General features: G+C 39.6%; 2 protein-coding genes across 2 annotated transcripts; one reads left to right on the top strand and one right to left on the bottom strand.

Moving 5' to 3' along the window:
* Positions 1 to 994: 994 nt before the first annotated feature.
* Positions 995 to 15937, bottom strand: ppil4 (peptidylprolyl isomerase (cyclophilin)-like 4). The gene is made up of 13 exons (XM_006796225.3): positions 15837 to 15937; positions 15504 to 15571; positions 13966 to 14030; positions 13764 to 13881; positions 13388 to 13530; positions 13143 to 13239; positions 12273 to 12389; positions 12033 to 12157; positions 11853 to 11919; positions 6837 to 6948; positions 6583 to 6679; positions 6247 to 6379; positions 995 to 2121 (listed from the first exon to the last, which is right to left on the bottom strand). The coding sequence occupies exons 1-13, from the start codon at positions 15904 to 15906 to the stop codon at positions 1921 to 1923; spliced, it is 1413 nt and encodes a 470-aa protein (XP_006796288.1). The 5' UTR covers positions 15907 to 15937; the 3' UTR covers positions 995 to 1920.
* Positions 15938 to 15939: 2 nt separating this feature from the next.
* On the top strand, positions 15940 to 25201 carry ginm1 (glycoprotein integral membrane 1). Its single transcript, XM_006796224.3, has 8 exons — positions 15940 to 16110; positions 17465 to 17536; positions 17641 to 17740; positions 18765 to 18919; positions 20778 to 20937; positions 21048 to 21277; positions 21694 to 21857; positions 22447 to 25201. Exons 1-8 carry the CDS (start codon positions 16021 to 16023, stop codon positions 22550 to 22552), a joined length of 1077 nt encoding a protein of 358 aa, XP_006796287.1. The 5' UTR covers positions 15940 to 16020; the 3' UTR covers positions 22553 to 25201.
* Positions 25202 to 27928: the final 2727 nt, after the last annotated feature.

The following is a 27928-nucleotide window of genomic DNA, read 5'->3' as shown; positions in this document are numbered from 1 at the left end:
GCACTGTTGTAACTGGAGCCTCGTCGTCTCGTCTCTCTATATACTGTAGTGTATGTAGCGGAGATGACAATAAAGTTTACTTTGACTTCAGCAGCAAGCAGGCACACCGAGGGCTCTCGCGCTCACTTTTCGCGTATGAAAAACAGCGGTGCAAATTGTAAGTCTGTATTATAATGTCTGTTGTTTTCGTGTTTGGTTTGTTTTTATTTTGTTTTATTTTGCGAGTTGGTTATTAAATGCTGCCCCAGCCAGCCAGAGAATCCCCCGCCGCCCCGCCCTCTCCCCCCTGTGCAGCAAGCAGCAGGCGCACTTCGCAAACGAGGGCGCCCTTACTCCCAGCAAATGGGCGATAGAAAACCGATCGGTGCGTATGACATTCCCAATATGCGCTGGCATGACGTCGGGAAGCATGAGTACGAGTAAATGGGCGTGATGTCGCCCCGGGCACCAGCCTCAGTCCACTCATTGTAAAGTTCACCAAAGTTCTTGAATCAACTTTCCTCCCACAGACTTGCACTTGGATTAACTGGTGATCATCATCAAAGTAAAAACAAGAAAATATTTGAAAGATTTCATGTGTAATAATTGTAGAACATATGAAGTTTACCTTTTAAAAAATTAAATTACAATAATAATTTTACTATTCTAACTTTGTGAGATGTACAGTAGAATGATTTAGAATTTTATGGCCTACTTATAGCCCCATTAAAACAGATCATACATAAACCAGAGTTTTAGTTGTTGTTTTTTTTCACATTCATTTTGACTTTTAAACTTTCCTATTCAGTTTAGTTTCAGTCAGTTTCCAGAGTGGGTTTGCTTGTTTCAGTTTAGTTCTGATTGTTTGAAAATGTTTAGTTTTGGTTTAATTGTGTTAGTTTTAGTCTTTTTATTATTATACAGAGGGTATATGTGGGACCAATCACTCACAGTCATCACAAACATCCCAAGTCTCAATAAACATGTGCATAAAAGCCTCATCAGGAAGTCAGTCTTTTTAAAAGTCTGGCTTTTATTGCGAACTCAAACATTTTTTCACACTAATTTTAGTTTAGTTAGCTATAATAAGCTTGCCCTACATTTTCGTGTGTTTTTGCAGGAAACCCGAACACACGTAAAAGGCTGCAGCCAGGGTTAGAAGCAGGAACCTTCTTGTGGTGCAGCGCTAACCACAGCAACGCCATGCAGCTTTGTGTGGGGACAAATTTTAGTCTGTGGTAGCCACCTGTCCACAGTTACAAACAAACCTCGTGGCACATCAACAGGTCTAAAATCAGCTTACAGTCATGACGTTTTTATTTCAGCATTTGCTTTTATCCTTTCATCTTCTTTTCATTAGTAACCTATATTAACCTAAGACCACAATGATAATACCTCAAATATTCCCCTTGCGGGCTTTTAATTGATGGCAACTGAGTGGCATTTTGAGCTATGGTATGACCCCAGATCTAGGAGGTGGGTGGAGGGAGACACCAGTGAATTCCCTCAGCAGTCTGATTACACCACCCAGCAATTTTCCATGTTGACATTTTCTAAATGTAAAAGACCGCACAGTCAGAAAGTTGAAGGTTGGATATTAATCATCTACCACTTTTGTTCTAAAAAAAAATGTGTGGGGTTCAAGGAAAGGAAGTAAACAACACTTATTCGGTGACATCTGTCACGGCATTCAAATGAAGTGAAAGAAGTGATTAAATAAAAACCTAGTTACAGTGAACTTTTAATGCACATATAAAAAAACATTTCTTAGTGCCGATCTAGACGACGTGACAAAAACCTGATAATCACCCAACTAGTTCCCTAAAAGTCAAGATCAAGTGATTTAAGAGAAAGTTTAAGATGATGAATATTCAGAAATTTCATGATGATCACAGTTCAGTGGCTGTGGTCCAAATACATATATATCTCATTCGTCCTCCCTCATCTGTATCTACTCTTCTCCTTGTCCTTGGACCTCTTGGGAGAGCGACTGCGGCTCCTGTCCCTGTGGCCTTTATCGTGCCCCTCTTTCCCATGTTTGACCCGGGACTTGCTGTGCTTGTGGTCCCTGTCTCTGGAGCGAGATCGTGAGCGTGAACGCTGGCGACCTCCCTTTCTGTCCCGCCTGCCCTCCTCACTGTCCTGGAAAAGAAGGAGAGGCAGAGTATGTTCAGTAAAGCAGGTCGTCTTTAAGTCCATAAAGAGAAAGCTACAAAAAATGTTCTCTTCTCTCTTTTGGTTACTAGTATTTAATATATTTTCATCAGTACACAATTGTAGGATTTGCATACGTATGGAACAATAAGCTCTATTATTACCCGGTTTCCAGCGTGTCGTACAAAGCATCCTGAGGGTGGTTTGCAGCCTTAATGCTGCTAGGCTAGCAATCAGCTCATAAACTGTTTCAGTTTCAGGAGATTCTGAAGGCGTGTGTCATGCAGGAAATAAATTTGCAGTAACTGAAAATGACGTCAGTCAACCAAGAGTTATGTTCAACTTGTAAGCCTGAGAACAAGTATCAGTCAAAAGGATTGACACAAGATGAGACCTGACAGATAACGCACAGGAACAAATTTCATGTTTCGCTTTTACAAGGTAAAAGTTGTTACTTTCCCCTCGGACCCATGGCATCTCTGGGAAATGAGTGTTTCTCAGGCACTTGGGAAAATATTTTCCAAGAATCTTATTTTGTCTTTGTTTTTCAGGTAGGGCTGGATTTATTCATGCACGAGCTGTTTTTGTTTATCCAAAGTTCAGACATAACAGGAAAATGCAGGTTTCTCTCAAATAAAGTAAACGACTAATTATTTACTGTCGGTGGGCAGGAAGTCCTGCAAGGACTCCTTCTGATCCAGAAAAATCCCTTTAATATGACCTTTAAGTTAACCTTTTACATACACTGAGGCTATTTATGACATGACTGAAAGATCCACATATTGTCTGACACTATTATACATTAGACACAAGTTCAAGAGCCAAAAGAATTGCAAGTTGTGCTGTAAAAATGTATATTTACAACATGACTTGATCAATGTCACATTACAAAAACAACAGTGTATTTCTTTTCTTTTAAAAATGACCATAAATGTTTGAGTGTTAGTATTTACTGCTATACTTAAACATGAGTAGAGCAGTTACACAAATGCAATGATATAAATGATATAAATATTGCAATGAATTCTGTCCTGACTGGTTTCACTCCACATCCAAAGTTGTAAAAAATAAAAACAACCAATCTATTCAATTCTTTTCCCTGTGGAGGTGTTGATACACTGGGCTCTTTTCTAGGCAAAAGAGCCTAGAAATGAAGATCTTAGGAGAATAATTAAATTAAATACTGACTGGGCAAATGTATAATTAACCAAAGAAACAAGGAAACACATCACATGATAAGCTGGGGCTATCTTGACATCTGATACCATCTGTGAAAAACATGCTGACTATTAAATTCCATATGAAGCATCTGAACATGTGAGACACATGTTTTTGTGGAGTCATTGCAGAAATGAGAACAAACGGTTTTTAACACAATCAACAGACTGTCCACAATGTGCTGGGCTACACACTGACAGATGGTTTTAATAGAAACGAGGAAACTCCAGATATCAAAGGTCAGTGTGTAAACAATGGAGTCGATCACTTCATAACCTAATTAGGCAGCCAGCCAGGTAACTCCTCGCCTGTAAACACAGACGCTGTAAAACACACTCTGGGACGGTTGTAACTGACAGTGAGCCCATCACCTAACGAGGAAGATTTCTGTCAAATATTTATATTCAACTGTGTGTGTTGTGTGTATAGACCTAGACTAAATAGGGCTCAGTGATGCACTGCGATTGCAGCTCTGTATAACAAAGGAAATAACTCAGTGAACACAGTATAATTATTTCAGACCCTAAATCAGGGATGTCCAACTCCAGGCCTCAAGGGTTGGTGTCCTGCAGGTGTGTTGTCCCTGGGTCAACACACGTGAATCAAATGATTAGTTCATTATCAGGCCTCTGGAGAACGTCAAGACATGTCGAGGAGGTAAATTAGCCATTTAAATCAAATGTATTGGTTCAAGGACACATTTAAAACCTACAGGACCTTGAGGCCTGGAGTTGGACACCCCTGATCTAAATAATCCATACTGGTTCAGTCTTTTGCCAAGTGAACTGTAATGACCTTTGACCTTTAACATGTTATCTGAGGCTCGTATAATGAGATGTACCTCTTGTGTTTTTTACAGTTTCTCAGAGCATTGCTGGGAGGTCCAATCTCTGAATCACTGACAACTGTCTTTTCCACTTGTGAATAATCCATCTTATTGTCCATGGTGGAATTCAAATTGTTGGGAATGACCTTATAACCTTTCCCAGACTTGCTTCTCTAAAACCTTTACCGATATCTTTCCTCTGTGGTGCGGTGATAACACTCTCTTGAACAGTTCAGGCCCACACACAACCAAAACCTCTGCTATTACAGAGGTGCTCGAATCGTCTGATCATCAGTTAAACAAGTGCAACACATTTTCAGGACCTGACTGCTGCTTACTCTCTTACACATCTCCTGCATTGTTATTATGTTAGCTGGATGTGACATGGGCAGTAGAGCCTGTGATTACAAGCTTCTAAACTCCTTTAGAAAACTTTTCTAAATATTAATATATTTACTGTGTATAACAATATAGACTGACTATTTATAATCCATGTAATCTATAAGTAGAAATCAACTTATTGGAGGTATCTGGTTGAGTGAGTGGGAGATGTGCAACTATTTTCTTCAGCAATTACTTTCATCACTGATATATCAGAGTGTCTGTTTTCTTTTTGAAAAAGTCAGAACCCGTACCAGGTTAAAGCAGTTATATGTGCACAAGATATAACATGATAATAAATGGTAAATGGCCTGCATTTGTATAGCGCTTTACTCAGTCCCTAAGGACCCCAAAGCGCTTTGCACTACATTCAGTCATTCACCCATTCACACACACATTCACACACTGGCAATGGCAAGCTACATTGTAGCCACAGCTGCCCTGGGGCGCACTGACAGAATAATAATAACTGTATGTTAATTAAACGATCCAGTTAGTCTTTAATAAAGGTGAACTGTCACCTCATGTAGAGGCACGCATCCCCCTCTGCCTCCGTTTCATGGTAATATTCTTTTACTACTCCAAGTGTTATCAGCACAAGTACTGATGATAACTCTTGGAACACGTAATACCTTCATCTGCTGTGTGAAATTTATATTTCTATAATGATACAAAATACAGCAGCTAGTATGACTAACTCTCTTTACCACTGGGTTAAGATGGTTTAATCCCTCAGAAAATTCAACATGAATTTTATAGCTAAAGAAGTTATGCTTTACTTTAACATGAACCGCTCTGCTACTCTTTAAAACAAAGGAAAACAAAAAAAGAAAAGAAACTATGACCGGGACAGGCTTTTTATGAATATAACTGTGTAGGACCGTGATCCTTCACAGATGATGATCAAAGATGCCAAAACCAGAGTTATGTAGGTTGCCACAGGACAGCATCCTGTCCCCACCCCACAGAAAGTCAAATATTCAAAATTCAGGACTAGTGACTCACAGTTACCTCGGTTTGATTCTGAAATGAGCACCTGCCTGACTGGAAGTGATACTTTGATACTAGCATATTTTTCTCAAACAGCACGACACCTATAAGGGCACTGCACGTGGACAAACTGGGCTGTCACTAAAGGGAACTAAATATTAGAATAGTTTACCAGTGGCAATAAAGGAGCACTCCACATACTGTTAAAAGCTTATCCTAAACATTGGCAAACCACATCTGTCACCACTTTTAACTCATTTTGTCTATTCATGCTTTTTGTTTTTGCCATATATCTCTATGGTTTTTTGTTTATTATAAAGTTTAATGCAACCTGCTCCGAGACTGCAGTTGTAAATGAGCAGTTTTCCGATGATCTGACATGATTACACTTTATGTGTTTGGTATACCGATGTTCATTACCATGTGTTACCCTGTTAAATAAGTGGGAAAATGGAGTGTTGCCGTTGTCTTCTGACCTTTGACACCAACAAGGCATTTTTACACAGACAACTGCATATCAGTGTATATGTCTCAATGCATGCTCAGTCATCCAGATAAGTAAATCCCAAAAGGTTGCTTCTGTGATCAATGTATACTCTCTGTTTTTTGGAACATTCTCAGTAAACTCTAGAGACTATTTTGTGGAAACATCCCAGTAGACCAGCAGTTTCTGAATATTATTCAGATAATATTATTACCTTGCGCTTTTTGGACTTCCTGCTGTCCTCATCATCTGAATGATGATGGTGCCTCTTCTCTTTATGTTTCTTCTCAGAGTGCCGATGACTCGGTGCCTCCTCTTCTTCCTCAATTATCAGGTTGTACTTGGAACTTTTACCTGAGTTATGGAAATCTCCAGGAAGTTGAGACAGTCAGTTCTGAAAGCTCTGCCAACTCAAACCGGGAAAAGAAAAGGAAAAAAAATAAAGAAGAAAAAGCACACAGCAGCTGGCATGTACTGCAGAATGATATGTTGTGGCACGAAGTGGAAAAACTGGAAAACTCAATCCCAGCCTATTGACGCACAAGGATACTCTTGTTTTGGCTTCACCTGATCCTTGAGAGCCAGTTTGGATCGATTCTCTACATCCTTCTCATAAGCTTTGAAGTCGTCTTTAGTGTATTTCCCCCCTAGGAAACGGAGAAAGCAGTGAAGGTCACGGCTAATGAAAAGGTGTGGTAATACAAAGGGAGAACAACACCACTAATGACAGAAACTTTGGTGTAACTGGTGCACTTTAAACAACATAAACTAACATGCAAACCACAAAGCCTTCAGCTTCATTACCTTTCCCTTTCCATTTGATCTTTGCAACTGATTGACTGAAGTCTACGTGAATGCGTCTGTCGTCAATGAGCACGTTGTCCATTTTGAAGTAAGCTTTCTCACAGTCTTCTTGCTGTGGAGAAAAAAACCCCCACAGTAAATCTAAGGAGCTTGGAAAGAAAAGTGTCTGGACTTCTTTAAGTTGCTTGAAGACATTTCACCTCTCATCCGAGAAGCTTCTTCAGTTAAAAACAAAAAAAAACTGGTAGTAAAGCTGCTCGATAATGGTAAAAGTTGTAGTCCTGATTACTTTGCTCAAGATTATAATCTAGGTTATATAACACACATTAAACTGAAGACCACCTCCCACCAGGACGTTTGCATGTGCAGACCAAATGGCAACGTCTACCAGCACCGAAGTTTCAAAAACTGTAGTTCCTCTTATGGCCTCTTGAGGCTGACTTCCAAAGCAAGTTATTCTCCACAGACTGCAGTAATGCTATTTGGTACAAAAATCATCTTGGCCTATAGACAGTTTTCAGTTTCATAACAGCTTTGCAGTGGGCGTTTCTGTAGGAATTAAGCCACCTCTGCTAATTCTGAACTCGTCTTCTCCAGTGTGTTTGTGCTGTTGTAGCATTATTAATGAATTTATCTGACAAAGCAATACCTCTCATTGGGTGATTCAAGTGGTATAAAAGGTTTGTGGTTCAGTTTTGGTGACTGAGCTTTTAGTATTTTATATTGTGTGCACTGAATGTAAACAGACACCCTAATATATAGATGCAACTTGATAACCTAGCTAGCTAGCGTAAGCTGTTAATACGTTTTGGCCTAAATATGGACACGTCTGGCTCCAAAATACATGCAAGAGCAAACCACTAATGCTAAAGCTTCAATATGAATAGTCCAAAAACATCTGTGCATGTCGTTAACAGTCATGCAGGAATTAATGCATCATCAATCATGTGAAACAAGAATCAAGATCGAGTTTTGATAAAACGTTAAGTTACTGGAAACTGAAACCAAAAGACAGCAGTAATCTGTAGATATTTGACTAAAATGATAAATAATCTATTATTCTTTACAATATTTGTGATTATTTTCAGCTTTTAAAAAGCAAAAATCTGCTTTTCCAAAAATAAGAAAAGAAAAAACAGATGTTCTCAACATTAATGAACTAAGCAAACAGTAAGAAACCCTCTAAACAACAGCAAGGTTTTCCAATAAGAACCATTATCAGTGCCCACTATCAGATATCTAAGAAGAAGAAAAGACCTTGAGTAGAATTTGACATTAAGTGCTCCTTAAATAAGAATGATAGGCAAAGGTATCCTCCCTACTGACAGAGATTACATGGCACGAAACCTCTCTGCTAATCATAAGGGAAAAACCCTTGGCTGGGACTCGTATTCCATTGTCCTATACAAGAACAGCTTTTCATATTTCCTCATATTTTTTAAACTAATCTTTAAACTCTAATGGTTTAATTATTCACTGCACCTGCTTTTTTGTCCCATTTCAAAACCATGTAGCACTACCAATGAATATTTAAACTTTCATTAATCAGAAATCAAGAATTAGGGAACATATACATGGACATCAACTGAACAACTGAAGTAAACAACACAGACCACATTTGTTTTTTTTGCTTTTATAAAAACATTTTTTGGTTCTAACCTTTAAGCCATTTTATATTTGTATAAATTAATGGTAACAGTACAGTATAAGTTACATACATTAGCAATAACAGCTGGGGTGTCAAATTGAATTACAGATCACAACAGGGCCCAGACGTAGTACTGTATGTAATTTGCTAACATGCTTGAATCAAGAAGCATCCTGGATTTCTATTGCTGCATATCCCATTATGTCTTCTTACATATAAGCTGATCCACACAAAGGTCTCAATAGTTGGTGATAAACTCCCCAGTAAAGTAAATAAAATACAATTTAGTGTTTCCTGCCTATTAAGATCTGCATACTTTTGCACGTTTTACAGATGAGCCAAACATTTCCCTGCTGCTTAAACCTAACAGAGGATAGATTTAGGCCTGGAGGCCTCCAGTGAGTGCAGACCTGAAAACCTGTTTGGAAATATTTTGTTGTAATGAATTTACTGGTGATAAAAAACAGGATAAAATGGTAAAAGTAAAAAATATATATATTCTACCCAAGTAGTGTGGGCTCAAGTCTCTTAATATAGTTAGATAAAGACCTAACAATATTAGAAAGAAACCCCAATAATCACACAAGCAAGCACTTGGTGACAGTGGGAAGAAAAATATCCCTTTTAACAGGAAGAAACCATCCCACTGAGTGAACGTCAGAGGAACCCTACTGATTGTTTGATCATTATTTACACTGAGGAAGATAACTGCTGTTCCATATTTTTATAGCAGAGCTCGCTCAAAGTTTCAAATATACATTTGATGTAATTTAACATAATTCTTTTGTTTGTTTCATTTGCAATCCATATGCTTGTAGATCTTTTTAAAGACGCGCTTATGTTGCAATATACAGTGGGGCAAAAAAGTATTTAGTCAGCCACCGATTGTGCAAGTTCCCCCACTTAAAATGATGACAGAGGTCAGTAATTTGCACCAGAGGTACACTTCAACTGTGAGAGACAGAATGTGAAAAAAAAATCCATGAATTCACATGGTAGGATTTGTAAAGAATTTATTCGTAAATCAGGGTGGAAAATAAGTATTTGGTCAATAACAAAAATACAACTCAATACTTTGTAACATAACCTTTGTTGGCAATAACAGAGGTCAAACGTTTACTATAGGTCTTTACCAGGTTTGCACACACAGTAGCTGGTATTTTGGCCCATTCCTCCATGCAGATCTTCTCAAGAGCAGTGATGTTTTGGGGCTGTCGCCAAGCAACATGGACTTTCAACTCCCGCCACAGATTTTCTATGGGGTTGAGGTCTGGAGACTGGCTAGGCCACTCCAGGACTTTCAAATGCTTCTTACGGAGCCACTCCTTTGTTGCCTGGGCGGTGTGTTTTGGATCATTGTCATGTTGGAAGACCCAGCCTCGTTTCATCTTCAAAGTTCTCACTGATGGAAGGAGGTTTTGGCTCAAAATCTCACGATACTTGGCCCCATTCATTCTGTCCTTAACACGGATCAGTCGTCCTGTCCCCTTGGCAGAAAAACAGCCCCATAGCATGATGTTTCCACCCCCATGCTTCACAGTAGGTATGGTGTTCTTGGGATGCAACTCAGTATTCTTCTTCCTCCAAACACGACGAGTTGAGTTTATACCAAAAAGTTCTACTTTGGTTTCATCTGACCACATGACATTCTCCCAATCCTCTGCTGTATCATCCATGTGCTCTCTGGCAAACTTCAGACGGGCCTGGACATGCACTGGCTTCAGCAGCGGAACACGTCTGGCACTGCGGGATTTGATTCCCTGCCGTTGTAGTGTGTTACTGATGGTGACCTTTGTTACTTTGGTCCCAGCTCTCTGCAGGTCATTCACCAGGTCCCCCCGTGTGGTTCTGGGATCTTTGCTCACCGTTCTCATGATCATTTTGACCCCACGGGATGAGATCTTGCGTGGAGCCCCAGATCGAGGGAGATTATCAGTGGTCTTGTATGTCTTCCATTTTCTGATGATTGCTCCCACAGTTGATTTTTTCACACCAAGCTGCTTGCCTATTGTAGATTCACTCTTCCCAGTCTGGTGCAGGTCTACAATTCTTTTCCTGGTGTCCTTCGAAAGCTCTTTGGTCTTGGCCATGGCGGAGTTTGGAGTCTGACTGGTTGAGGCTGTGGACAGGTGTCTTTTATACAGATGATGAGGTCAAACAGGTGCCATTCATACAGGTAACGAGTGGGGGACAGAAAAGCTTCTTACAGAAGACGTTACAGGTCTGTGAGAGCCAGGGATTTTCCTTGTTTGAGGTGACCAAATACTTATTTTCCACCCTGATTTACGAATAAATTCTTTACAAATCCTACCATGTGAATTCATGGATTTTTTTTTCACATTCTGTCTCTCACAGTTGAAGTGTACCTCTGGTGCAAATTACTGACCTCTGTCATCATTTTAAGTGGGGGAACTTGCACAATCGGTGGCTGACTAAATACTTTTTTGCCCCACTGTATGTGACTCTACAATTAGCTATGCACTGCCTTGCATTGTTTTGCCCTCTTGTGGACGAATGCTAACCCAAATAATTTGAACCCGTTTTGGGTTTTTTTGTTTTTTTAAATGAAACATGATTGAAACGCCTCTGAAAGCTCCAGCGGTGTGCATGCAGGTGTTGGGATGTTCTGAAGCCAAGTGCACTCAATCAATAATTCACCATAGTCAGTGAAAAAACTAATAGTCCATGATTGTGTTCTTCGTTATCTTCTGATGGTGTAGATTTACGAGTTTACCACAGGGAGTTGCCCTTTTAATAGTTATAAGTCATTACCAGTCATAACCTGGGACAAATTCCACAAAATCAAAATTTTATGGTTTTTATTTTCACAATGTATAGCAGGCTGACAGCACCTTCATGATAAACACAGTCTTATATTGTGGGTTTAGTTCTCACTTCTCTATGATACCGACTCCACTGAGGCACGGCATGATAACAACATGTCACTATAAGAACATGACTGATTTCCATTACTCCTGACCAGGGTTTTCCCATCTATCACTTTCACTAAATTTATTGTATTTACTCTACTGATACTGATATGCTTCCCCATTCTGCACATATGTATCACACAAAGGACAGTGAAACATGGAAGACTGTTAAAGATTGGTTGTGTCATGCAAACTGAAATGCCAAATGTGTACACACAAACATGTCACTAGGGACATGTTAATCAGTAAGCTAACCAGGCTAACCGTGCCCTGGCTCAAGCTCATGACACCAAAACAGATCATCACGATATCTCTAACAACTATAAATAGAGTAAACATAATGCACTGATTATATAATTATTATAGAGGAAAAAAGTGTTTTCTTAAATCTAGAACTTTTTCTTTAAACTGTTATCACTGCAGTATACACACACTTACCTTTTCAAACTCTATAAAAGCATAACAGAGGGAGTCTCCAGTTTTCCAGTCTCTGATGATCTCACAGCTACACAGAACAAAGGATTATTTGAAGAAGACAATACAGAACCAAGGCAAAATGTAATAAATAGAAATAACTGGAAAACAAGCTACTTTGTAGTACTTGGAGTGAAGCGTCACCTTTTTATGCATCCAAAGCGAGAAAAAATGATTTCCAGGTCCTCATCTGTGGTCACTGGGTTCAGCTTGCACACAAACAGCACGTTTTCTGGAGGCTTCACATCTGCATCAGGGAGGTCGCCTACCTGGATGGATTTACAACAGAAGAGCTTGAGTATTTATTTTTTGCATCTTCTTACACGCAAACTCTCTCACACACACACTTCAACATAAAGCTGAGAGCAGGTTTCCTTATCTTACCATCTCCAACAGGATAGCCTGAGTCTTGGCCTCTTTCTCCTTCAGCTTCTCCTCTAGTTCCTCGGCTCCTTTCCCATCTGTATCATCGACCACTTCATCTGCACCGATACGGCCACTCTGCACAGCCATGGCAGAAGCATTTACTTACGGTACTGTACAGAAGTCATGCTAATTTCTTTAGATCTTGCTTCCAAGCTGCCAGACCTAATTTTTAAAGTGGTTTTGAGCAATAGTTCTCCTGGCTTTCTGACGATTGTTCAAAGTGTTTTTTGCATATTGGCTGCTTCTTTTACTGCACTGTGTACAAGTACTACTTCTACACAATTCAGAAAGCATGTGCTTACAGCCATCTGTAAAACATGGCAAAGGCTCTGTCATGGTTTGGGGTTACGTTTCAGCCAGTGGTGTTGGGGATCTTGTCAAAACTGATCGAATTATGAACGCAACAAAGTATCGTTCGATTCTGAAAAACCATCTGGAAAGGATCTGACTGGCAACAGCTTAATTTTTCAGCATTACAATGATGTCAAACTCACTGCCATTGCAGTCGAAGTATACCTAGATAGAAAAACACACAACAGAACACTATCAGTCACGGATTGGACTCCGCAGGGCAGTGTGGGGTCATCTTGACAGAGAAGGCAGCCAACATCCAAAACAGAGCATTGAATGTCCATCAAGATCAATATTCTTTTAAACAACTTTAACAAGCAAGCTGCCTAAGAGAGTTCAGGATGTGTTAAAGAAGGTGTTTGACTTTTAAGCTTGTTAAAATTAGAATCGCAAATATCAGATAGATATCTTTTTTATCTTAGCTTTATGATCTTGCTATGAACATCTATCTAATTGAAGCTGCAGCCCTATACTCACATCCAGCTGCTCCTTGGTGGGTTCAGGCGATCGATCAGGCACCGGTAGGTCAGGAGGGTCATCGAACGGATCGTCCAGGATCACTGTGTGGTTTATCCTACAGCAAAATGTAATAATAATAATAATGATGATGATAATAATAATAATATGCCCTGAGGTTTTTTTATTAAAGTGATAATGAACGCAGCAATAACATTATTCCTCAAGTTGATAAAACAAGTGCAATACAGTTTGTCTTGACTCGCCTGATATCTTGGAATGGGACAAAATCCTTGTCAACAAAGGCCTCATTGATTTTGTTCAGGACGTCCATGCCCTCAGTCACTTCCCCAAACACTGTATGAACTCCATCCAGATAGTCTAGGTTCTCGCCAGTGGTAATTAGAAACTAGGAAGAAACATACCTCTAGATATAGTATCTCATGTTAAACAATCTTGCAAAATATTATTTAAAATGTATTTATAATATATATTACATACAGATCTATGATTTCTGTATGAATGTTGAATATGTTTATAGATCATTTAATCTGGTCTAACCAACAGGGGATGAATAATAATGTATTTTTTCTGTGGTTACTGGTCTGAAAGCACTCAACACTGGGTGCTCATCTCATTCACCTGAGAGCCGTGCTGATCATTTCCATTGTTCACCATGGACACCGTCCCCTTCTTCTTGTGTTTAATGCGTGGCATTTTCTCCAGATCAAAAAAGCGTGCCTGGTCCCCATACAGTTTGCTAATAAGACACAATGGAGAGCATCTTTATTTTTTGTCCAACATCCTCAATCTGCTGCTCTCTTAAAAGACGGATAAGACTCACCTATACACAGATTCTCCTCCACGACCTGTGCCAGTAGGATCTCCAGACTGCATGATGAAGTCTCTCTGGAAAGAAGATGAAGAGTTATGAAATGTTACACATATAATGTGAAGAAAAAGACAGCAAATGTGCAAAATCTTCATTAGAGTCTGAAAAAATATGGAGAAGATTTCAGTAGAAACTTTTAACATCTGTAAAGTCTACATACGATTAAATATATGAATAAAAATTGGCAGGCGACACCCAAAGGCAAACGCCCAGTGGTCCAGCAGCATTAAAACCCTGACAATGGGTTTGCTTTACGCAGTGGCAGCACAACTAAATCAAGAAGAAGCTAAAATAATGGATGTCTGAATGAAATAATCTAACTGACAAACTGCTGCATGTGTCAATTTTATAGGTTTCTTTTAGACTTTGCTGCAGGCTGACAGCAACAACTTTGTCTCTTTATAGCGGCAATACCTGGAGTACGCACAGGTGACTCTCAACGGAATGAGAAATGAAATTACTCCAGTTATTTTAAAACTTTAGCTACAACATTTTTCTCATTTAATTTTACAATATCAAATACAAATCTAATATGAAATTATACTCTGACGTTCAGGCTTCCAGTGATCCATCCATCTACTGCTTATTGGGGTTGCATGGGCAGCAGAGAAAACCAGACCTCCCACTCCTCGGCCACTAACTCCAGCTCATCCAAGGGAACAGTGAGGTTTTCTCAAACCCGCCAAGATATGATCTCTCTAGTGCAGGGGTGTCAAATATACGATCTGGCTTTGGAAAATGTGAAGAGGGGCATAAATTGTGGACTTTTAACTGCATTTTTCCTGCTTGCAAAGATCTTCCCCATGGCCATTCATGCTACACCAAAGTAACTAACTGGCAGTTAGACATTTAAATGACAGAAAAGTTCCTGTTTTATTCATTATCAGCTATAGAAAGTAATTACAGGAGAGCCTCGTTAATGAGCTACCAGAACCTTGTTTTCTGTAATTTCACAGAAAAAAAAATCTTCAATTTACAAGAACAACATTTGTTTATCATGTAGAAAAACTGAGACGTACTGCATGCACGACCATGCAGGTGCTAGACAAGTGTAACTAGTAAACTGTTTGGGAGTATTTAGAGACTTGTCCTGCTGATAAAGGTGAGCCAGGGAACATGGATAAAGTTCTGAGGACTATCTGTCTCAAGAAAGTTGTGGCTAACAAGCAAGGAGATACTAAAAGGAAATTAAAATCTAGACTAATCAACTAGTCTGAACGCATGGAACAAACTTAGCAGTAGAAACACCAACCTTCCTTTCTTGCACGGTAACGTCTACATGCTGGTTTGCCATTATGACATCAATGCAGTTTCAATTTAATTTAAATTCTGCCATATTAACTTGTTACTGGGTCCAAATGCAACACCACTTACATCTAACTTCCGCTATTACTACATACTGTATTCTGGGTTGCATGAGGTTTCCCAAAGAAAACCAAATTTGAACCATTCACTACCACATAAAGTTTATACAGGACATTTCGCTTTACCTGCACATTGTGGATGAGGCAGTAGTTGTAGTATTTTATCTTGCATAACTTCAGAAAGTTTAAGCAAGCTGGAAAAAGAGCACAGAGTCCAAGTTAAGCCACAGTAATATAATTAACTAAGTCTTTATTAACAGAGTATTTATAGCAACACGATGTATGGGTAACTTTGCACAACACCGGCTAATGTTAACTAAAACAAATATGAAGCAAACATGCTAACGACGATAGCTAGCAACCATTAATTCTGTAGTTTAACGTCCCAGTGAGTGACTCAACCAGCAGCCGCTTACAGAAATTAGCTACCACCAAGAGTAAGAATTTTTGTAGTCTTACTTTTAGGCCTTTCGTCTGTAAACAAATCGATCACAATATCGCCCAGACTCGTTTCAAGGAGCACCGCCATGCTGACGTTCCTCTTCTCGCGAGAAGAAAATCTGCGCCTGCGCAGTACATTTGCGTGCTCAATGTTTTTGTTTTAGCTGTCCTACTGCTGTTGCTGTTGGGAAGTGAACTCAAAATGGAAATGACGTGGTCGACAGTTTGTGTTCTATTACTTTTTTTTGTCTCAGCAACTCGCACAGAGACGTCGAATAGACAACTGAATACGGTAAGAGCCACGGAGGCAGCAAATATATGGAGCTAACTTGATCATCATAGCATTAGCTTACTGAGAGTCCAGGGCCCTATTCCGGAAAGCAGGTTTAGCTAAACCTGATGAGTGGAAATTCCCAAGTTTTTTTTCTCCCAGAAAGAGTTAACGTAATCTCAGCCTCGGATACATTGGTAACACTTTGTGAACTTACCCTGCTCACTAGCAAGTTTTAGTCAACCAAGTCGTCCTTCCACAGACTCCTCCCTTCCTGCAGCACCTGAACACATTTTTCAATTTCCTCATCCAAATAGCACATAGCAGAGCGAATTAATTTATTTTTTTTTAACTCTTGACTATTTCCCTGTAATAAAAAGGTTGACTGTTTTAATCAAATCTTTAGACACAGAACACGCTGATCAGTGATCAACCATATTTGTGTAATCGGTCACACTGATGGAAAAATGCCTGTCATAGTTGAGATCTTGGTGATGTGAATATGTGAGTGAAGAGGAGGCTGAAATGGTTTTGGTATTTTAAGAACTAAACCGATTTTAAAGTGACTTTTTAAAACGAGGCTGTAGAAAGTCTAACTATAATCTGATTACACATCATGTTGAAATGTGTTCACGGACTGAGATTCAGTCATTAAATGATATTAAAAAACATCCCACTGTCAACATCAGCAAACCAGGTCTGCCTTGGAGTCAACTCGCGCAGTGCATAAGGATCACAGATTCAGACTGGATCAAATCTGTATCCAATTCAGATCCAGCCATTTCCCATCTCATTCTGTCTGGACCTGCTTTGGATCAGTTCATAGTGGCTTATTTTGTCCCAAATCCCACAATGCAAGTAAAATGTCTAATTCAGAATATAAAGAGCTCTTTAAAAACTTTGGCATATCTTATAACATGTTTGTCTTTAATGGTTAAAGTTTACATTCATAAAAGATTTGAAAATTTGTCCTGCATTTTTCAAGTTGCATTCAAAACAGGTGCAACATGAACCCAATTAACCGTAACATCTCTGCTATGGCTGCAAGAGAGACATCACTTGTTAGTGAAGGCAAATATTAGTTCACATTATAAAGGGTTAAACTGGGGAACACTAAAAGGTTTTTTTGCAAATCTCATTAAGAAATGTTTTTTCATGGGAGAAATGATAAAATCCTCCATTCAATTTTTTAAGGTGGTTACAGCCGTTAAGTACATTCAAATATAAAACAGTGATTAACTCTCTGTAACTCTTTGTTTACTTGTTGCCATAGTGAACCTGCTTCCTGGAATAGAGCACAGCTACATGTACTGTAAATTACAAGCATTGCAGTGTTAAACCTAATCCTTTCGTTTTTAATGACTGACCACCGTAGGAAAACATCCTAATCAATGTCACAGCGGGGACACTGGCAGACACACAGCTGCAAGACTCTAACAACTTACAGGTACTCAGTGTAAACTGCTCAGTAACCGAAGGTTCGTTTTCTGTAAGTATGAACTCCAACAATTAGTCGCCTGTTTGTTTTGTCTATTTTTTTTCTTTTTTCAGATAAATTTAAACATATCAGTGAGTGAAGAGCAGGTGCTGGTCAATGACGTCCCAGTGGAGCTGTCAGGGGTCACTAGGTTCAACTGCCAAGCGCTTCTTTGTGAGTTTTTCACACATTTATTCAAACCACTGTGATTTTAATCAGGGGAAAGCACTTATCTCAGCTGGAAGAAAATATACTGTTCAAATGTTAGAAATGTAAATATTATTGTCAGTGTAAATTCAGTAGAGTTCAGTATTGTTTAATCAATCATGATTTCAAATGTATATCAGATTAGAGTCGTTTATTCTTATGCTTTTCCTTATTGTTTTTGTTAAAAAAAAAAAAGAAAAGAAAAACCACATGGTGGTTAATCACATTAAATAAAAGTGGTCTAAAACACTTTGAGAATGAACCAAGGGGCAAGCTCTATATAAGACAAATACAGATTATTTTGGTATTTGGTTAACTGTGAGTCATGCTGTGATAGTCTAGTTTAATTCAATAAGAAAAATATGGATCTGGAAATGAATACAAGTCCACTTAAAAGTCAATTAACATTACAGTGATTGGAAAAGTCAGTGATAATGGACTTTTAGACAATCATAAATCACTAATGGTTTTTTAATGGACTACCCAACAGACAAACAGGTGCCTGGGTTCCACATTATGTTTCCTAATGTGAGTTTATCATTTTAAAAATGCCAAGTGATCAATAGGAAGACATTTTCCCATTAAGTAAGCAAAGCTGAAAACCGTACTGCTGATTAAAGAAGCAATACATTTGAGCAGTTGAAGCAACAACTGAAAAAGCCTAAGTCTTCAGCTGGCAGCTTCATTAAAGTGTAACCATAAAACAGGAGAGATCAGAGACTGGACAATAAAAGATGAAGATTCAGACATACAAATGAGCACAGACAGTGAGAAATATGGCCTGTTCTGTTGAAGCTGCCAGTTGGAGCCCATGAAGTAAAAATTCTTATATTCTTGCTCAGTTGTGCACAAGGTCCTCCCACCAGTCTTTTAGAGACTGGTTAGACCCAACTCCAGTTCTTGTTTTCAAGGGAAGTCTGTGGATTTCTTGACAGTGACATTTCAACCTCTAATTCCTCTAATTCTTCTACTTTTTGTTTGTTTTTCTTAGTGGACAGTGTCAATGGGAGCAGTGAGTTTGAGTCTGGGGACATAGTGTCCACTGTTACCCGGGTGATGGTGAGCCAGAACAGGCTGTACAGTGACTCAGAGGAGGTGGTGGCTCTTCAGGTCTTCAGTGAAGTGATAGAGATGGATGGCAAAGAGGTAAACACTAATTGTACAGCTCTCTGACAGAATCTCACAGTTTTTGTTTTTAATATTAAGAATAACTCTGGAGTAAATATGACTGAAATTATCATGTGGGGACAAGCCTCTGTGGCTTTAAAGAGGTGGTGATTGCTTATACTAAACATGGCCAGAGTTTAAAGCTGATGCTCTAAAAACTTGCTTTCACATTCAAAAATCCAAAGTGAAACAGTTTGTGTTCATGTAGCAACAGGAAATAGTGTTTCCTCATTTCTCCAGTACAGCCAAATTGGATGGACATAGCTTTCAGGTCTGAAATGTGAACCATATGTGGAAATCCCAAAAGTTGATTCTGTTCATGTGGATGTAGCGTTTTCAGTGGGAGAAATGTTTCGTCACTCATCCAAGTGACTCCTTCAGTCTCAGCTGAACGCAGGTTTCCCTGACCTTATAAACAGTACATTTGCACAGTGACTGAAAGTAGCACCACTGAATGAACAATGGGCCTTGATATGGTTCTTTCTAACGGCCAGCAGGGGCGGCAATTGTGGTGAGTAAAAGAAGTTTATAAAAGTCTCTCGAAAAATGTCCCTTGCTCTATGACCTCATTAAACACTTTGCCGACAATTATTATTATTATTAGTTTTGAGTCTTAGAGGATGCAACTTAGTGTTTATGTTGTAAATTATGGTCCCCTTTAACATGCACAAAAAGCAAATAAGCCAAACTTAGCTTCTTTTTTATGGGGGCGGGGAGTTCGTTGTGATTGACAGATCACTTTAGAATGAGCAGTCAGCCTTGCTTTAACTGTGAAATCTGGATAATGGTGACAACAGGGCTTACCAAACTGTCTGCTGCTTGTCTGTTTTGTATGCAGTCTAAGGTACTGAGAGCAGAGCCAATAATGTGGGAACTTCTTGATACTCAGACTAATGCAAACTGAGTGCAGACACAAAGGCTACGTTCACACTGCAGGCGAAAGCGCATCAAATCTGACTTTTTTGACCCTATGCGACCCATATCGATCACGGATTGACAGAGTGAACAGCACAAATCCGATATTTTCAAATCCGATCTGGGTCACTTTCGCATGTGGTACTGAATCTGATACATATCTGATGTTTCAGAAAGCGACTGCTGTTTGAATGGTCATGTCGCATTAAATCCGTCTTCTACATCACTGACACAAGACAGACGCCAATTAACAGCGCTAAAGAAGACATCACGAACGCTTGCTGGCCATCCAGTGAAACTGTTTGGAAGACAACGTTGGAGAAACGTGAACATTTTATTTGTACTGTATAATCTGCAGATTCTGACAGAAATCTGCAACTATCCTTTGAAGCACCGCTCCTCTCTAAAACAGCAATAAGGATAATTATTAGGCCATATCTAAATAACAAAATAACTTTATAACTTAAAGCAAAATTGGGAAACGTAAAGTCCGAAACAAGTCTTTATATTAAGGGCCATCAGTCAAACAATACTGTTTGGTCTGGGTCTAAACAGAGCGCGTTGTGTGTGACGTCTTCTTTTGCACATGCAGGCCGCTTTGAGGGTTCACACTAGAGCGCGTTTGCTGTCACATTTTATTTGTAGTGTGAACAAACAGACAAAAAATTCGGATTTGATCAAAAAATCAAATCCTTAATTGAGCATTAAGACCTGCAGTGTGAACATAGCCATTGTGTACTGCATTCTAGAATTTGACTTGTCATTCAAGTCAAATTCCAAATGCATTGTGGGATGTGCCTTTTGAGTCTGATGACTCATACATAAAATATGCATCAAAGAGCCAGCTTAAGTATGTTTATTTTAAAAAGTTGTTGCATTTTCCTTTTTGTTTTTTGTGGGGTTTTTTGTGTGTGTTATTCAGGTCCAGCAGCCTGACATGTGTGAGGTGAAAATACTGATGAGCCCAGACTTCCAGAAGCTGGCCCAGTTTACCAACATCTACCCCATTGGACACAGTGATATCTTTAGGGTTCCCAGAGAAAATGATGTGGTTGTCACAGATCCACCAAATTCTAGAAAAGGTTTGCTTTTTGTGTCCTAATTGTCAGTAAACTACTCATTAGCTGTCCAGTTTAGAATATTGGCTATTAATTAATATTTAATATTTTTCCTGCTGCACTTTTCAAATCAGATGAAGAGCAGCTGATCTCTCAGACCACAAGCCAGTATCCTCTGAAGCACACAGAGACCACCCGGGAAGAGATTGCATCCCCCGGAAAACTCCCAGAGACCCCCCTGCGTATGGACCCTGACCTCCTGTATGATGTCAGATATGATGATGAACTTGATTACACTTACCCGAGCCAGCCTGATCAGAATCAAATGGAAACTCCACCCAAGGAACTTATTTCTTCTTACTCTGTAAGTGCAAGTCTGCAGTAAGATCACACTCATTCCAAACAATACAGTCTGCTCCACAAGGAGTTTCATAGGCTTGAACTGAGAATGAACCAAGGCCAGTATAAAATACTGTAAATCACACAAAGCTACTCTTTGGAGTCACAGAGTACAAACAGGGAGCCAGAGTCTCTACTATTAGGAAGATTAAAGTGAAAGATCTGAAAAAAATGTCAAAGTTTGTAGTTATTTCATGTTATCAGGAGAAAATATTGAGTAATATTTCCATCACAAACTACACAAAGTTAGCTATACAAAAAGAAATCCTGCAATCTGCAGTTAAAAGCACATCATCTCCTCAATTTTGACACTTCTAGTCTTCACAAAGTGAGCACATTGTTTGAAAATTTCTTCCACAATAATTAACAATGTCTCCCCAGGCCATGTGTCAGTGGGTAGAGCAAGCCAGGGAGCGTCTGCGGCGCTTCTGTTCCGAATCCCTGCCTCTCTTCTTCCTGGTCATGTGGGTGGTCGTGATCGGCGTGGTCGGATCAGCCGTCATCGTCAAGATCTTAGATGTGTTTTTCCCAATTTGTGAACATAAGTGAGTTGCATAGATACAAGATGAATGTAGCTGTTGTCACCTATTGGTTTCTTTACTCTTTGGCTGCTGCCATATTTGTTTTCTGGAGGTGGGGGTCATCATATTTAGATGAAAGGGTGGCGTGCTGAGTTGCTAATGAATGCAAGCTTGGTTAGGAAGCATTCATATTCATGTGCAGACACGCATATTGCTAACAGGTTAATGTAATGCTAGAATTTCACTCGCCAGAAGAGAAGAGCAAACTTCTTGAACTGCCTCCTAACTTTAAACTTTCAAATTCAAATTGAGTTGCAGAAACATTCCTGGCAGATGAGGCTGCTGAGTGTTTTTTCTTCCCCCTTTTGCCAAAGCGCTTGTTCCTAGGGGTCATATGACTGTTGGGGTGTTCTGTTGTAGGATCTTTACCTTATAATACAAAGCGCAACTGTGATTGTGCACGCTATAGAAATAAAATTCAACTGAATTTTTGGTGCTGACCTCAAGTGGTCATTAGAGGAACTACAGTTTTTTTGCATCGGCTTCATTTTGACTTCAATTTTGACCCCCTCTGTGATTACTTCCAACAAACTTTTTATTTTCTGTTTTACAGGCGCATTTTTAATGTAAACTCTGTCCCTGTGATGCCAGAGGATGAGAAGCACAATCTCCTGGAGAACATAGAAGTAGAAGCAGAGGAAGAAGCGAAGAAGCCTTGAGTGAGGATCATCTTGACCGGCTCCTCCAGTTTGTTCCTATTTGTTGTTTAACCTGCGGTTTGGCATGGCCCGGTTTTGTTCTGATCTGTGAATCACCACAGCTTTTCCTGTCACTTTACTCTTTCCTGGTCTTCGTGAATCTTTTCATCAGCCAACATAAGCTCATTTAATGTTAGCTTATACAAGTCCTGCAGAATGGAGAGTAAAGTGAGAGATTTATGGTGTTGAATGTCATGATGCAATGAGATTAAAGTATGGAAGGCTTACGGTTACCTTACCAGCATCTGCTTTCAGCACATTGTGCAGAGAATCTGCAACAGTGACCACTTTTGCTTTACCCACACCCAAAACATGTTTAGCTGGCATGCAGTTAACAAAAACAATGTCCAAGATTCAAGGGATTATCAGATGAGCTGAAGCTCTGCTTTTTGAGAAACATTTTGTTTTTGTTTTTTTAAGTCATTTTAGCTGAAGGTCAAAGGAAAAGACTGATACCGCTCTCCAGCTGCTGGTCTTGGCACCCATGTTGGCAGTGCTTTAGGAAGGTGTTTTGAAGCTCCCATCTAAATGAATGGTAAGACCCTCCCAATATTATTTATAATGTCCATCAGGACAAAAACTGGAAAAGGCCTTTTTGGTAATAACATGACATAACAGCTCTTATATAAACTCAAACCGTTAAATGTTTACTCTCCTTCCTTTGTTTCGGTAAAACTAACTGTTAGCTGCAAGGTTAACATGATCAACCCAGTTTCCTGATGGCAGAGCTGTGCAGACACAGTGTATATGGGCATAAATACAAATGATTACATTAACATAAGTCATTGAAATTTCACCACCAGGGAGCAGTGTTTTATCAGTGGGTGTTTAGAAATGTTTTTGAATGTAAACTTCTTTACTTTTGGTAATTCTATTTCTGCCATATCCCTGTTTCCGCAAGTAGCTTTGCTTTTCCCGGTTTGATATTGTTGATAAGAATGTGCTCCTAATGACTTGCCTGGTTGGCTCACTGCACCATCTTGTGGTACAAATTGGTATTACACAAAAGTATAACCTTTAGCCTTTGTATCAGATCTGCTCCAAAGCTCAAGACCAAAGCAGTTTTATATGGTCTACATCCTCAGAACTGTTACTAAATGGACCATTTATCCTGTTTAGTTCAAGTTTACGTATCACTAAAAGTTTTCAGCGCAGAATAAAAAGCTAGATGCTGTGGGGTTAACCTATAAATATGGACAAACTGAGAATTTTAGAACCAGATCCAAACACTTCAGAGTTCCCTTAAAAAAACTTTGTGTATGTAGCAGTTCTTTACAGGTCACACATTTGTTTGCTTTGTGTATATATATATATTTTTTCTCCAAAATCATTCACCTACAGCTGAAAAAAATGAAGACAGCTCTAAATGCATTAAATGTATTTAAAAGTAAAAAGAGGCAAAGACACTTGCTTAAATCTGTTGAAATGTCTAAAAAGACAAAGCTAAGCAGATTACTGCGTCAGAGTTTCTGTTCTGTCTGTCGCTACTAAAAAACCTCTTCCTTTGACTCGACATTACTGACGTTCATCTGTTAATTGTCTTTTTTTTTTCACTGTGCCTCAGTTTGTTTGTTTTTTATAAGGATTCTATCATGAGAAGAATTACTATGTGGTCTACTTTAATCAGTACTGTTTGTGGCTTCCTGTTACTAATATTGTAGAATGTCAGTGAAGCTGTTCAGAATGTCTATGCACCTTCTCTATATATAAACTACGAGCGGACTGATACAGTCCAAGACTGAAACACAATTCTTGTTCAAAGAACGAATCTGCATGTCCTCACTATCACTTCAGTGGTAGCTGTTCTTTTCTGAACTTGGGCTAAGCGACGCCACAATCTGGCTAAGCAGTCACACAAAGGTGGTTATCAACTGCAGAAGTTACCCCCAGTTTCCCATCTATCCGTGTGTGCGTTCACATAACAGAGGAAGTGCTGATCTCAAACATTACCTGCTCCAGAGCAGGTTAAGTGTTCAGCATGTTCAGCAGGTTTAGTTGACCTTGCGAAGCTTTAATCATGCTTTGCAGTACAGCCCTCTCTGTTTGGCAGTTCTAGGTGTGAAGGATCAAACGGCTCAACGGGCTGTCGGTGAAAAACCTGCGTTTTCATTCATCATAAATTCACAAACCACATTTTCTTTTTTTTTCTTTTTTGTTTGTTTGTTTTTTTATGTGCGAGGGTGTTATTTTACTATTGGTCATGCTTTTTCAAAGACATCCCAAAAGATCAGCTTGTAATGTCATGATTTTCTCTCCCTAGGGCTCAGTTAAACTGCAGTATGCATGATATACTGCGTACAACGAAAAGGTGCATGCATAGTGTAGCTAGTGAGTAGAGTTTGCTGCTCCATCAACAAATTTTCCATTAAAAATAGGAAAGTGCATGATGACTTAAAACAGTGTTGGAATCTGCCTCATGTTGTGCAACAGAATGCTGTACGCAACACCTAGTTGGTTCAGAGTTAAACAACAAATGTTTTAATTTGGTCTTTGATACATCAGCGTGATATCTTTTTTTGGCATCTGTGTGCATACATTGTATGAATTACAGCTGGACTGTGTATTTGGGTCAGAAATCATGCTAATTAAAAGCTTTCCTTACAACCATCACATGGATATATTGTCTGATAATTGTCTTTGTATGTTGGGTGATTATACTGTGTTACTGTACAGACTAATGATCAAGTGTTATACTGGCACGTAATGTCTACCTTGCGGAGCGACCATGCACCCCTATACACCAAGCATCATGGAAGAGCTCAGAGTACAACCATAAAACTAAAAGCAAACTCAGTGTAGCTCCGTTTTACAGGTGGAGGACACTGACATTTTCCCCTCATATTTTCTGACTGTTTTCCCTAATTTTGCATTAAGCTGTGGTCATTGACACTACCGGTGGTATAATGTGATACATGCACCCTACAGAGGATGTATAGGTAGTCCAGTTCCTCCAGGATGGCACATGAAGACATGCCAGTGCCAGAAGATTTGCTGTGTGATTCCAGGAGATGGAAAGTTAGTCTATGAGAGCTGGATAGGGCTGTAAAGGGTCCTGCATCCCTCAGCAGGACTGGTATTGGCTCCTTTGTGCAAGAAAAAACCGGATGAGCACTACCAGAGCTTCAAAAAAAACAAACAAACCCTTCAGCAGCTTCAGGTGTGAAATGTGTCTGACCAAACAATCCCATGAAACATGAAACAGACTTCATGAGGGTAGCATGACATCCTTCAGTGGGCCCTGTGCTCACTGCCTAGCACATTGAAGCCTGTATGGCATTTACTATAGAATACCAAAAATGGCAGGTCGACCAGTGGCATGTTGTGCTTTCACAGATTAGAGCAGGCGAGCACATGTGACCAATGTTCCCTCTAAGCTGCGCACGTGCGCAATTGCGCACTGTTGGCACGGTCTCTGCGCACAGAAAATCTGCGTTGCGCACAAAAAAAACTAACCTGAATTGAAATTAAAATTAATACTTACACAATCATGTTTTGCAGTGTTAGTCAGTAAGTGACTGGCTGCTCCCGTATGGGATTAGAACAATGCCACCTTATCTCATAGTTCAGCCGATGCGTATATACGCAGCGAATCATCGTCGTTGACAGGCTATGACAGCGTCCTTATGTGCCGACCCCGGTGTTTTAGCTAGCAAAGCGGCGTGGCCGATGTGGAGTGAAGCCACGTTAATGACAACGTGTACAACCACGTTTGCTTCTTAACTCAGATAAAACTGAGGTCATTGTACTCGGCGCTGAAAAGCTTAGAAATATGGTCTCTAACCAGATTCTTACTCTGGATGGCATTACCTTGGCCTCCAGTAACACTGTGAGGAACCTTGGAGTCATTTTTGACCAGGATATGTCCTTCAACGCACATATTAAACAAATATGTAAGACTGCGTTCTTCCATTTGCGCAACATCTCTAAAATTAGAAATATCCTGTCTCAGAGTGACGCTGAAAAACTAGTTCATGCATTTATTACTTCCAGGCTGGACTACTGCAATTCATTATTATCAGGATGTCCAAAAAACTCACTGAAAAGCCTTCAGTTAATCCAAAATGCTGCAGCAAGAGTACTGACAGGGACTAGAAAGAGAGAGCATATTTCTCCTGTTTTGGCTTCCCTTCATTGGCTTCCTGTTAAATCCAGAATTGAATTCAAAATCCTGCTCCTCACATACAAGGTCTTAAATAATCAGGCCCCATCTTATCTTAATGACCTTGTAGTACCATATCACCCTATTAGAGCACTTCGCTCCCGCTCTGCAGGCCTACTTGTTGTTCCTAGAGTATTTAAAAGTAGAATGGGAGGCAGAGCCTTCAGTTTTCAGGCCCCTCTTCTGTGGAACCAGCTTCCAGTTTGGATTCGGGAGACAGACACTATCTCTACTTTTAAGATTAGGCTTAAAACTTTCCTTTTTGCTAAAGCATATAGTTAGGGCTGGACCAGGTGACCCTGAATCCTCCCTTAGTTATGCTGCAATAGATGTAGGCTGCCGGGGGATTCCCATGATGCATTGAGTTTTTCCTTTCCAGTCACCTTTCTCACTCACTATGTGTTAATAGACCTCTCTGTATTGAATCATATCTGTTATTAATCTCTGTCTCTCTTCCACAGCATGTCTTTTATCCTGTCTTCCTTCTCTCACCCCAACCGGTCGCAGCAGATGGCCGCCCCTCCCTGAGCCTGGTTCTGCCGGAGGTTTCTTCCTGTTAAAAGGGAGTTTTTCCTTCCCACTGTCGCCAAAGTGCTTGCTCATAGGGGGTCATATGATTGTTGGGCTTTTCTCTGTATCTATGAAGCGCCTTGAGGCGACATTTGTTGTGATTTGGCGCTATATAAATAAAATTGAATTGAATTGAAATTGAACCATTGCAGATGTGAGCAGGACAGACGGAACAATTGACTGAAAAAGTGTTGACTTTATACCAGTTTTTAAATTGTGTTGATAGGCCACGTAAAACCAGAGTTGTGATAAAAATATCTGAAATGTTTGGTTTTCTTCCTGAATACTGTCGTTGTTTATATTTACTAGTGATGTGCGGATCGATCCTGAAATATCGATTCCTCCGATACCAGTCATTTATGCTCTAGAATCGATTCTCACATTAAAATATCGATATTTTAGTAATTTAGGGTAAATTTGTAGTTTACCATTAACAGTAACACAGTGGAAAGAAACTATAACATTCGGATTGTCTAAATTCAACGGAACTACTTCCTCTTCCGCCTTTCATAGTCATGTGCGAAATACGGCTGTATAAATGTCTTTCAGCCCCTTGGCGTGCCTTGAGCTCCACAAACAGCTGAGACGTGTTTTGCGATACATGTGGC

The sequence above is a fragment of the Neolamprologus brichardi genome, chromosome 15, assembly GCF_056152115.1.
Source record: "Neolamprologus brichardi isolate AB-2024 chromosome 15, ASM5615211v1, whole genome shotgun sequence".
Classification (NCBI taxonomy): Eukaryota; Metazoa; Chordata; class Actinopteri; order Cichliformes; family Cichlidae; genus Neolamprologus; species Neolamprologus brichardi.
Note: the sequence above shows the minus strand (reverse complement) of the source record. Positions and strands in the feature narration are given on the sequence as shown.

Bases quoted from the DNA above. Each gene is read 5' to 3' on its own strand.
- ppil4 (XM_006796225.3), bottom strand. From the start codon at position 15,906: ATGGCGGTGCTCCTTGAAACGAGTCTGGGCGATATTGTGATCGATTTG. The intron at 13,882-13,965 runs GTGAGTCTTATC...GTGTCTTATTAG, and splicing joins GGAGGAGAATCTGTGTATAG to CAAACTGTATGGGGACCAGG. The intron at 13,240-13,387 runs GCGAGTCAAGAC...ATTTTGCTGTAG, and splicing joins GTCCCATTCCAAGATATCAG to GATAAACCACACAGTGATCC.
- ginm1 (XM_006796224.3), top strand. From the start codon at position 16,021: ATGGAAATGACGTGGTCGACAGTTTGTGTTCTATTACTTTTTTTTGTC. The intron at 17,741-18,764 runs GTGAGTTTTTCA...TGTTTTTCTTAG, and splicing joins CAACTGCCAAGCGCTTCTTT to TGGACAGTGTCAATGGGAGC. The intron at 18,920-20,777 runs GTAAACACTAAT...TGTGTTATTCAG, and splicing joins TAGAGATGGATGGCAAAGAG to GTCCAGCAGCCTGACATGTG.